General features: G+C 39.1%; 1 protein-coding gene across 8 annotated transcripts in view; it reads right to left on the bottom strand.

Annotated features, from left to right (window-relative positions):
- Positions 1-12,838, bottom strand: part of nbeab (neurobeachin b) — a 220,500-nt gene that overhangs the window by 4,988 nt on the left and 202,674 nt on the right. For 5 of the 8 annotated variants that reach the window (XM_017308169.1, XM_008426293.2, XM_008426292.2 and 2 more), the window contains 6 exons: positions 7,923-8,012; positions 6,102-6,294; positions 5,298-5,369; positions 5,001-5,156; positions 4,386-4,556; positions 247-348 (listed from right to left, as the gene is read on the bottom strand). In XM_017308169.1, the coding sequence (XP_017163658.1) occupies positions 247-348; positions 4,386-4,556; positions 5,001-5,156; positions 5,298-5,369; positions 6,102-6,294; positions 7,923-8,012 (784 nt within the window). Of the gene's footprint in view, positions 1-246; positions 349-4,385; positions 4,557-5,000; positions 5,157-5,297; positions 5,370-6,101; positions 6,565-7,922; positions 8,013-12,838 lie in introns of those variants that run through there. The other 3 variants (XM_008426294.2, XM_008426301.2, XM_008426297.2) reach the window with 2 other exon arrangements.

Below are 12,838 nucleotides of genomic sequence, written 5' to 3'. Positions count from 1 at the left end.
ACACTGTCAAAAGTTGGCCTGTAATTCTGCAATAGCAACTTGTCCAGACTGTTTTTTAATCAGTGATTTGCCAACTGCTGTTTTTAATGCCTGGTGGAAAACACCTGATAACAGGGATGAGTTTACTGTTGTAATAAATGTACAGTTTGCTTGTGAATTAGTTTTGCTTTAGAGCCACATTTAACACATTTCTGGTCCTCCACTTTTCCATGACGGCTACACGAATAGACAAAGAAGAACACTGACCTTTTGCTCCACTGATGACGAGGCCCAGCTCTGCGCAGACTGACACACACACAACTTCCTGGTCATGACCAGTCAGAACTGCTCGTGGTGCTGGGTAGTCGCCTAAAGGATGAGACATGTGGACCATCAATCAACTAATTAACAGGCTCAGTTTAACAAATGTTCTGTTCAGTTTATTAAATAATACAGTTGTGTGAAACTAGTTTTATAGATTTAATCTATTTAACATTTCTTAGTAAGTATAAATAAAAGCACAGGGATTGTGACATACATCTGCTGGAAGGAAAGTCCTATGAATTGTTATGCAAATGCAGAGATGGCTTGATTCACTCCCATGCGCCTCTTGATTGATGATTGCAGGGGCAGAGGTTACTGAGGGGTGATTCATGGCACCTGGAGCCACTGACCCAGTGATCTTGCTACATAGGAAAGTAATCTGTCTAAAAATAACCTGATCACCAATTTTTTGAAAAGTTGTACTTAGCAGCATGCAATGAAATATGAAACTAAATTAAATAACATATGATGTTACACATTTCGGGGGGGGCTGGGGGGGGGGCTTTGCTGCTTCTATTGGCAGCCAAAAAGAACCGATATTGACAATGACTGAGATGACTGAGCATGTAAAGAGGGTTGATGCCCGGCTGCCCAGTAAGCACTGGTGGAGCAAATAGGTTCTGGGTTCAAACCCTGACTCTAGTTCTGAAGCTTGCAAGCTCACCCAATTTAGCCATGGGTTCTCACTCCAGATAACTTTCTCCATCACAGTCCAAAAAAAGGCAGTTAGTTTAAGCGAATACTCAAAATTGCCATTATGTATAAGTGTATCCACGCATGGTTGTGTATCTATGTTGCCCTGTGATGGAGAAGCATCCTCTCCCATCCAAATCCCTATGCTAACCTATTGACTGAGACAGGCACTAGCCCTGTACAAAGCATTTTCTCTCCAAAATGAATATTGCATTAGTTAGGTATTTAAAAAGACCCCACAACAGATGAGAAAATAGTTAAGTTCTTTGATCATCATTTTTTTGCAAGACTTGTGTAGCAATGCAAACAAACTGTACCAATAAGCAAAAATGATGCTGGAGGTCTGATAGTTTAAGTGTACCTGCAGCCACAGGATCTGAGCACTTTGCACTCACTGTGCTGACGATGACCTGAGTATACCAGAGTATTCCAGGGTGAAATGTGAGGCTATCTGTCAGACAGCTAAACATTGGAGAACTTCATTCATAAACATGACAATGATCCTAAACACAGCGTCAATCCAACTGAATGGCTGAAAAAGAAAGGGAAGTACACTGTTGTACATTATGTATTCATTTATATATGATGCCCATTTTGGGGTGTTAAATTGTTTTGTTTTTTTTACTTTTGCTACTTTGTCTTTTAGTTTTTATGTAATTTTATAATCACATACTTGCTATAACATTAATTGCCCATTTGGGACCTGAATAAATCTGGATCTGAATTTAAGTAATCTCTGTGAAGGATTATGCAGATGTGTTTTAACCAACAATCAATACAAACCACTAGCTTGATACATCTCTGCACAACTGCAGCAGTCCAGTCAACAAGATGGACTATGATCGATGCATCATAGTCCCTTAGAGACCAGGACCTGCTCTGCCCTGTCAGTCTCCACACCTGTCGCTGAGAGGGAACTGAATAGGACGAGTGTCAAAAAAAACGTCCTTGGGGAGTAAAAGCAAGCTCACCTGCTCATCAAAAGATTCAATCACTGGGCCTTGAATACACTCATTCTTTTGGTGACCCTTGGGATGGGTAGATTCAGCCACCACAATTAACATGGTAAAAATACCTTTTACCATCAGTGTGAATGGATGAGACTGAGACACTGAACCATGGTGGAGTTGGACCTGCGCTTGGTTTAATTAAATCACATTAGATCACATGCAACCTTTTGAAGGTGAATTTCCAGTCTGGAACACACATTCAGAATGACGGCGAACACCAGCTTATTAAAAAAATAATAAAAATAAAATTATAAGGCATTAAGTAAAATATAACAGAGGTAAAAGTATATAAAGAAAAATCTACACTGTATATTTTTTCATGGGTGATTCTAAATCATCTTCTAGTCACTATTCCTTCTTTAGCTTTTCTTTTTGTCCACTAAAGATGCATTGCAAGCACTTGTGATGTGGATATCAGGGGAATACTCTCTTCCTGCTGCAGTAACAAGTATTGTTGCCCCTTGCTAATTGGAGGCATCCAAGCTGAAATTCTTAATTAACTGTCAAAGCCTCGGTGAAGTTAATTAGAGGATGCTTGCAACCAATCTCGAGCTCCTAAAATCTTTCACAATTGAAAACACAAGTTTTCAAAATGTACGCATGTTGTAACAGGCAGTACCCAGATCATATTTTGAAAAACAAATTTGTTTTTTTTAAATATTTTTCAATTCCATTCGCATGCAGTAATAATGAATTAAAGCTGGATATCATTGCTTTGCCAATCCCCAATGGAGACCAAATCAGGAGCAGTAATTACATGCTGATGCCAAGGTCTGAGAGCAACGATGAAGTAGAAAACAAAAACACATTTGACATGACATTTAAAAGTGCCTTACAAAAGGATTCATCAAACCTATAGACATTTCAACAAAATGATGTGACTGGCCAACAAAGTAGCAGATGCAGATGTGTTGAGGAAAAATGAGAGATGCTTTTTAACATTTTCACAAAATCTGAAGTGTGCGGTTGTACTCGACTCTCCTGTGTCAATAATGTGTAACTTCTCTTACACAGAGGTGGACTGTTTACTGATGAGGGGACTTCTAAAGGCAATAAGATTTTAATTGAGAGTACCAAAGGGGGTTAATGTATGCCACACTTTTCAGATTTTTATTTGTAAAAGTAAATAAACCATAACCGTCCCATTCACGTCTATGTAATGCTTCCTGTTGGTCTGCCACACAAAATCCCAAATTCACTCCAAACCATTACGGTGGTCTAACAAAACTTTAAAAAAAAGTTAATGTAATGAGAATACCTCGGGAATACATTGTAACTGAACAAAAATTACAACTTCTCCTGAGCACTGAGATAAGCTCAAAATGTGTGACTCATCAGCTTTTGGTTTTGGGGCTTTCTTTAAATTGCTCAATATTTTTTTCATGCCATTCACAGTTTTTGTTCAGGTCATGATTCCAGAAATATAAGTTAATGTAATGCAGTCACTTTTTACTGGAATAAAAATAGCTTTCACTGGTAAAACAGCTCTATGATACAGACAGAAATGTGAATGTTTTCCTAGAGTACTATTAATAAGAAAAAATATATATATTAATCTTGCCCTTGGCGTCCTCTTGTTGAAAACAGTTCCACTAGGTATCAATAATCAAACAGCTGCCCTGCAGATAATTTATTCTGCTTAACTTTTAGATTTTTTGGGATGAACAGCGTTTTTGTTCCTGTGTTGATCAAAAGCCCTCTGCTTCAGTTGAAAAACAGCCTGATGTACCTTGATAGAGTTCATGGAAAATGACTTCAAAAGAAAGAACAAATTTCATGTTTGAATTAAATAATATATAACTAATTTTGCAATTTTATCCGGCACTTGAGACTAATGCACACCAGGGTTTGGTAATATGAAAATATCAGAAAGGAGGGAAGTGTTGATAATCCACCAAAGAAGAGAAATGACAATTTTCATGTTTGTTCTTGCTCATTAATTTTATTATTTGCTTTGCAAGCTACCATTTTAAACTTGAAATAGAAGTATTGTTTGATTGTCAGTGAAATGCATTGTCTTGGTGGGAAGCAGAAGGTAGCAAAGATAAAGTGAGAATATTTCAGTCAACATAAACTTCAAAGTCATAAATAAAGCTGTGGAAAAGACGAAAAGGTTCTGTCTGTGCATTAAAATCTACTCTGAAATCTGATTGGCTGGCTCCAGAGATACAACTTCCTTCAAACCTTCACCTTCACAATAAGCGTCTTCTTTAGAGAAAAGAAAACATAACAGACTTAATTTTCTGTGCCTTGTCTGTTACGGCTGGGGATTGTAATTTGTCTAAGACAAATGAACAGAAGACAGTTACTTGTGTTTTTTTTTCTTTTTTTCTTTGTTTATCCCCAATTGTAAAAACCCTAGAAAAAGTGCAAACTCACCGTGATTGGGGTTGTCACCAATAATATGGTGTCGCCCACTCCAGTACCAAAGCAGCAGGGTAGCATCCCGAGACCCAGAAACAATGTAGCAATCGCCTCCGATGTACGACTCTGATCTGGCCAGACATGTCACCACATCCCAGTGGCCAAAAATGATCTGGGTCAGCTTGCCTAAACAGATTAAAGAGCAAAGATAATTTCTATTGTTGTTTTTTTTATTTGGTTTATATCTTCTAAGGGAAAAATGAATCAACTATAAACACCAAAATCATGTTGCTCACAATTTTAAAAACTGCATAATTTTTATGCAAATTATACTGCTTTAGGATGAAGGATTGGGAGACATTCAGAGATGAAAACATCAAGGAGTCAAAGCACTTTATTCTCAAACCATGGCATGAGGTCCCAGCTGAATTCAATAAAAAAAATTTAATTAACTACAGGGACAATACGTTGTTCTCATCGCAGTTAATAATTATAACTGTGCATCAACTTTGGTGTCCAAGTGTGTCAGGAGACAGTTGCACCAATACTGTATCATTACTGTCATAGCATTCAGTCCTCTACACATCAGCGCGCAGCCCTGTAGGAAACAGAGTTTACACTATAACCTACCTGTCTCAGAGGAGTACACACGGAAGCTCTTGTCCCAGAAGCCACACACCAGGATGTAGCGGTTGTCAGCTGTCACCACAAAACAGTGTGTGGTGATTTGGATGCTTTGGTCCACTAGGTCTGTGATCTGACGCTTGTTGCTGCCAGTATTGTTGGCTGAGAGGAAGACACAAAAAGAAAAACAGTACCATACCCGAGGTGTAGCTCCTTTTTTTTTTTTTTCTAAAATAGACAAAGGACAAATATTTATGTCCTTTTCTAGTTTGAAGTAGTGTATTCTCCTTTGAGCTCACTCACCAACCAGAGAATCCATCTCTATAGGGAGATGATGGGCCTGTTCCAGAGAATAGCCTGGTGCTCCTCGGAGACCTGGATTCATGTAAGCATACGTGCAATTACAATTTCACGTTCATACACAGTCACGCAGCCATTCACTCATATTTTTCCATGATATAACAATTCATTTATGTCTTGCTAGACTTTTCAGTTTCACCGTCAAATGTCATTCCATTCATGTGAATAGGCGTCTTAAAACCATTTTGATTCAGGGACATGTCTGAAATTACGGAAACCTTATTATCATTCTTATTTCAAAAAGTGAGACCACATTTCCTTCCTCTCCAACAGGATGGTCAGGGCGCTGCAGCTGTGTTCATTAAGGGCAACCGCACACTGTGTACTCTTTGGTCTTGAGTGGTGCGTACTTTCTGCAGTGACAGATGGAAACGTGTGAGGAGAATGTGGTGCAGTTGCGGCCTAATTTCCTAGTAACCATTGCTTTGACCCTTTGACCCCGAGGTGAGGCTTGTTCATAGGGAGGGGCTCCGTGGGTTATGTTGTTCACACATGTCTGAGAAGGAACATGTGGAAACACTCATCGTCAGCTTACCTGGAAGGCGCTAGTCGCTCTCATAGACAGCTTGCAACAAGTCTATTATGAGCAGTGGGGAGGTTTCTTGTGTGACTGTGATGAAGTGATTTTACAGGACCTCTGCTGTGGTAGGTATCACATGTGGTGTGCCACATCCCCCCCCCCCCCCCATCAGCATATGTCTGTGTTTGAACTTCTAGCACCTCCTACGCGACATCGACTTCGCTCACCAACAGTGTTGTGCCATCGATTGACGGCAAATAAGCGGCTGCAGGTGACGGTGACCACGGCTGGTATAGTGAGATGGGGCAGGGTGTTGGCAGCCACATGCGTAACCGGCGAATTGGACGGAAACTTTAACACCATGATGACGTCCTGCTGCATCTGGTCCTTGAACATGAGAGGACTCTGCGGAAGGAAACACTATTGAGTAGAAGAGAGAAAAGACAAAAATATGGGGGAGGGGAAAAAATGGAGGCGTCATGATGGTTGGGGACGATGAAGGTTGAGAGCAAGAAAGGAGGGCGCAGAAAAGATGACGAGAAGAGGTATGAAATTATGTAAGAAAAGAATGCAAGAAGAATTAGTGTGGAAGAAAAAAAAAAGACAAGGTTCAGACACAAAGGAGAACTTCATGCAACATCCCCATTTGGCAATTAGACAAAGGATTACAACAAGAGGAGGCAAAGAAAGCTGGAGACGCAGGAGATGGTTGATACAGAAACGTGCATCAGAAATGTCCAGCCTGTTTCACAGAAAACAAAAAAAATTAAGAAATAATTTGGATTAAGGTTTTGCAGCTGATTTTGTTACAAATTGTTAAATAGTTAAAATTTTATCATTTCTTCTGCATACGTAGAATAAATCAACAGCCTGTCAAAATAATATTTTGAGGGTGAACTACTTTTATTAGACATGGAGTGCAGATGAATAGAACGGACTTAAATTAATAAAATTGTTTTATAATCATCTCAGCGGGCATTGGATGTTATTCAAAAGTAAAAGCAGCTAAAAATGACATTTCTTTTCATGTGATATTGAGCCACAACCTTCAATATCTTTAATTCAACTTTTTGTTATGTAATTGAAAAGAAGACAAAAAATGATACATGATTTTCAAAATTAAAAGACACTTTAAAATCTAAAATTTGTGGTCTGTCTATATGTTCAGCTTAGATGAGTAGCATCTGAACATAAACTTTAAGATATGACAAAGGTTTTTAAAAAGCTTTAGGTAGGGATACACTAACGTGAAAATTTGATATCCAGTATTAATATTGTTGTTATTCCCGATAACCAATATTTAATGACATTACATACATATCTTTGCTTGTCAACATCACCAAAAATGACGACACCACTAACATTTTTTCTCCGCTTAACATACGCAAATCCTAAAATATACACAAATGGCAGCAAGAAGGAAATAAACGTTGGTCATTGATATCGGTCCAGTTTTACTTACTGTGCAATTGGTTTTGTTGGATTGTATTTAGGGGTATCATAGTAAAAGGGGATGAGAAAACTTTTTGAGTCTTATTTGTAAGTTACTTATAAAATCATCATGTATTTTTCTCCCTCTTCATAATAACGCTCTTACTAAGTGTTGGTGCATAAAAAAAAGCAATAAAATGCTGTTCATTGTTACGTGACAAAATGTAAAAAAATTTAATGTTTTTTTTGTTTGTTTGTTTGCTTCTGCAAGGCACCATACATAAATGTAATTGTAAAAACTGGGCTTTTAGACCAGTAGGGAGCAGTGTTCTCATTAAACTTCACTACTTTCGAAAATGACCAGTTAAGATACACCACAGAATACTGGTCCTAAAAACTGTTAGTTAAACATGGGCCCTGTGACTACACAAGATAAAAGTTAAATATTTAACTGCTGTTAAAAAAAAAAAAAAGAATGCCAAATTGGAAATCATCTTTCACAAACTTATTACTGCTTGTAAACACAGAGCAAAATATCGAAGGTCTACCCAGCCTCCCTGAAGCACACACACATCCAGAGGTGCAGTGAAGGTTCCCAGCATGCTCACTGTTCTCACCAGGTGCATGGCGGAGCTGCGTGGAGGATGTGGCTCGATAAGCAACTGAGATGGCGTCTGTCCAAAGCTCTGGATCTGCGCCTCTGTGGCCTGCGGGAGAGAGCGAGAGAGTGAGAGAGTGGCTGTCACAATCAATATGCATCAAAGTGATGGGTCAATGCGTTACTTGACAATGCAAGCAAATCCTAACTCAGCCGTGCCTCTGAGGAAGGGGGGAGGTAAAGGGAAAGGGGTGCACTCCCAATCCGCCTGGGTGCTCCCCCTTCCCCCTCTGCCTGCAGAGTCATCCAAGTGTTAGTGTGGAAGAGACAAGCCTTTTCCTATTAACATGCTTCAGTTAACCATTCCCCATTTCCAGGAGCAGGGGCCCCAACTGCACAAACGTTAACCTGGAGTGACATCCAGATAGAACTGCAGCAGGCCAGCGTGCTTTTAGATGTTATTGTACTTGAAACAAAGCACAAAAGCATGTGTGTATAGTCATACACACACACACACACACACCACACACACAAACACACAAGATAGACTTTGTGAGTTAGGTAAAGGTACAACCGCAATGAAGGATGATTTATGGAGGAGAAACTATGAGAATAACAGGGAGAAAATACAACTGAAGTCAGATAACGAACAGTGAAAAAAAAGAACACCACCACAAGAATCTGAGCTCTTCTATTTTTAGAAAACAAACTTGGGGGAAAAAAGACAAAAGAGCTTCTCTGCTTGCAACAAGAAAAAAGAAAAAAAAACTAAACTAAACAGAAGCAGTAAGAGCTGCTGAGCTTGACTGAAAGCGTGGCACTCTGAGGTGGAGGTGATTGATGTGACTGAAGCCTTTTCCACCATCAGAAGAGCTTGTAGATGTCCATCAATGCCATTGTGCACAATGAAACATACATCGTTCAGCCTTTCGTCTGCCCTCCCGACTGCCTGTGTGACTGGCCCTCATTTCCCTGCCCCTGTACACACCACTCACTATCAAAAAGGACCCATTGGGTAGCAAATGCCACAGTCAGAGACGTGGCGCAGGGCTTTTGGAGGTGATGCCGAATTAGGACAGGCCACCTGCGAGGCACACAGTCGCCCCCAACACCGCCTGGTCACTTCAGATCTTTCACGGCTCCAAAAAAGGCAATGTCCACACTGGTGAGCGCTGTCATGCAGCAGTGAAAGTTTCATGTGAGCCGGTTTGCACATTTGGGAATCATTAGACGTTAGCGTGTTTTTTACAACAAAGTCTGCCAAGTAACTGAGGCAACTGACATTATGGGTATTTAAGGTTAGGTTCAGGGTCAAGGTGTCTGTTCAAATAAAGAAACTCGATCCATACACCATAAAGTCTGAGATAGCTGTCATGTGGAAAACATCAAATTACTCATAATGATGAAAACTGGGCTGCTGAACGATGATAGTCTTGAAGAATATTATTTTTCAAAGGAATCTCTGGCTAGTTTTCTTTACATTTGAGTCCTTTTGTGAGGATTTACCTTGTTGAAGGTTAAGTCATTGATATGATATTTCACAAGCTGATCAAAACGCATCAATATTTCTCAGCCACTTGGACACTGATCCCCAGAGATGGATGACAAAAACATGTCTGTATTCCACTCTGAGGTAGCACAACGAAACAGGCAAGTCATTAGTCATTAGTTGTAGTGAGCCACTGAGAAGTGGCTCACTACAACCATTTAGATTATTTTCCCTCCAAGTAAAAGCTGTCTTGCTGGGGTGAGCAGCACATAGCCTTCCTCATAACAATATGTTCTCCTGTCTAAAGGTGATTTCATATCCGATAGTCCGGTAGCTTCAGTTCGATTGGAGCACAGAATTGCAACATTTGCTACACGTTCAGATGGTGAAGTTCACTTCCACACTGCGCTGCATCAAACAAACCAAACCCTTTAAAAAAAACTTTGATAATCATAGCCTACAGCTAATACCAAACCCGGAAGCCAGTGTTTGGTTTCTAAAATGATGTGAATCGTACATAAGACCAATAAAATAAATGTTTTTTTTTTTATTTGAGAAATGTTATGTAATGGGTTAATGTTAACTATAAAAGGAGCTTGACTAACAAACTGACTGTGTTCACAAATTCTGATTGCTTGTTTAGTGAAACAGAAAAACGGTGCAGAAGAAACCAAGAAAATCCCACTGCTATTTTTAAACAAGATGTAACATCTACCCACAATAACAGCAGAACCACCGTGTGGTTTATGGACCGTGGTATTGCTGTCCGTATTGGTCAAGAAACTCGCCTGACCTAAACCTCACTGAGGGACTCAGTTACGTGTTAAGCTACATTTTTGACTTGAATTACTGAGATAAATCCATTTTTTTCAATGACCTTTTATTTTATCGGCACTGACCTGCACGTGTAGGATGATCTACTAGTATCACTCTCCAGAGCACACATGCAGCAACACAAAAGCAAACATTCCCTTGTGATGACTAAAGCAGAAAGCTGAGATCCTTTTGAATCATTGAAGACCAGAAATGGCAGCTACAAATTTGTAGCAAGCTTTTTCACCTTTTGACAGAGGTCAAAGACAACACAGCAAATTATTTCCAATAATTTGGCTTTCAGGGAACAAAAACATTTTATACAAGAAAACGCACCAGAGAAACCACATAAAGGAATGCACAGCAGCAGTGTTAGTTTCCCATGTAATGACACTCTTTACATGTCGACAGAAATCTGCTTCAGACGATCTTGTCACGAATGTAATCCTGAAGTAAAACAAAGAGTCGCCCTGAAGCTTTTTTCATTCCCAAGCAAGTGATTACTTGGGAATGGACATCTATATGACTTTAAGTGAGAGCAAATATGTCTCAGACAATTTGTCCACGGGTAAGTGCCTGTGTCTAATCCTGCTTTCATCACATATAATGGGAATTAAAATCTTTATGATGCGCAATAGAGACAGTAATGCAAACCATTTGAACGTTTGTATTTCATCAACATCAGAATATCAAGGTGAAATCAATTTAAAGAATGTCAACAAGCTCAAAGGCTGTCAGAGGCTTGCTGCAGCACACTTTGGCGTCTTTGTTGATGCAGAGGTGGCAGGAGGGGCAGTGGCAGGAGGAGCAATAGAGTTCCACTGATGAATAATTTGTCTGTTTACTTGTGAGTGACACAGTGGGGTCTGAATCAAGGGGTTGCTGTCATGTTTTTCCATAAGAAAAGGGTGTCAGGAGAGGCATCACAGCGAAGGATTGCTGTTCCGGCAGCATGCCCAGAAGAGCTGTCACTGTTCCTCAACCACAGACCAGAGGCCTGGCAGCATGTCAGGAAGTGTCATCATTTTCATCTGACACGCACAAGGAAATTATCTCTCGTGACCTCTAATTTCTTGACGTTTCAAATGCCTTAATTATTGTGACTAATGCCAGGTCGGCAGTTTCACCTGTCAGGCCCTGGATGAATCAATACCAGGAGTCAATCATCACATATCAACGAATCTTAGTGAGACGAACACTCGGCACACTTCCACCTCCACCTCAATGACTCATCCAAGCAGGTAACACAATGACCTGGGGGGGGGGTGAGTAGTAGAAGTAATTAGTGAACTCTGACTGAAATAAATAGAAAATACAGCAATATTAATATCCTATAGTATCTTAAAATTATTCTACATTAGTTGTACTATATCCTCTGTCTCTGTGGGATTCAAATTAAAGTGAAATCAGATGTTTTTAGAATGCAGAATAAAATCAACTTGTAAATGCCAAACACAGCATATTGAAAATTATTAGAAAAACATACATTCTGTCACAAATCAGCTTCAGAAATAGGCTAGAATGGCTCATTCAACATTAGATTCTGTTAATAACGGCTGTACTTTAATACACACATACTGTTAAGACAGTAGGAATGTTTACAAAATTGTATTTTGGAATATATGTATACAGCAAATGTCTAAGCGCTCTAAGGCAATAAATGTTGTGTGCTTCAATAAACTGACATTTAAACACTACATTAGATTAATGCCTGTGAACAACTTTACATCTACTACACACTTGTACTTTAGTAAGTAGTAAAAAGGCAAGCAAATGAAATGGGTCTGTACAAAAACTTACTTCAAACTCAAACTAACATCTAATATAAAATATAGAAATAGAGCAATCTTTCTGGAAAAAAAAATGTATTAGTGTACATAAATCTTTGTTGTTCTCAGCAAAACGTATTTTTGATACACATGTTTTTATGTGTCATTTTATTTTGTTGTCAATATTACACCTCAAGGCCACCTAATTAATTAATTAACCATTATTTATTTTCTTTTCTTTTAAATAAGTGTTTTTCTATATATTATCTGACAAAGGTTTTTAATTTCAAGGGCAAAGAAAAGTGAAAATAAAAATGACAACATAAAATATGAAATATAATGAATTACCAAACCTGGACAGTTTGTCTTAATTAGTGCTCATCATATAAAAAACAAACAAAAAAAAAATACATCATTTAAAAGATCCAGTTTCTGGCACAATTAAATTCAGATCTCACACTTTCAGCTATGTGAGCATAATTAGGGACTCTAAATATCTGACTCCCTAATGTGAGACTAACTAAGAGTACTGTCACCCCTCAAAGTAACAACTGTGACAGCAGAAGACAGCTAAAAACCTTCCAGACTGAAGGAAAATAAACAAGGCATCGTCGAAACTATTTCCTGGAATAACACAAACCAAACCTTTCACGATATGGTTTGGTAATTAGATGAGCCAAATCTTCTGCAGGTGATTTGCATAGTGGTCACTTGATAAATAAAGGCGCCCCTGGAAGTGACAGTATATAAATGAGTTGTTTTGCAGACAGCAGATGGTGAATATCACAGGGAGAGGAGAGCTCACACTGGAAAGTGCCACAATGCATGCCAGCTGCTGCAGTCTTTGGTCCCCTTTCCCTTTGC

This window comes from Poecilia reticulata, linkage group LG13 (genome assembly GCF_000633615.1).
Source record: "Poecilia reticulata strain Guanapo linkage group LG13, Guppy_female_1.0+MT, whole genome shotgun sequence".
Lineage (NCBI taxonomy): Eukaryota > Metazoa > Chordata > Actinopteri > Cyprinodontiformes > Poeciliidae > Poecilia > Poecilia reticulata.
Note: the sequence above shows the minus strand (reverse complement) of the source record. Positions and strands in the feature narration are given on the sequence as shown.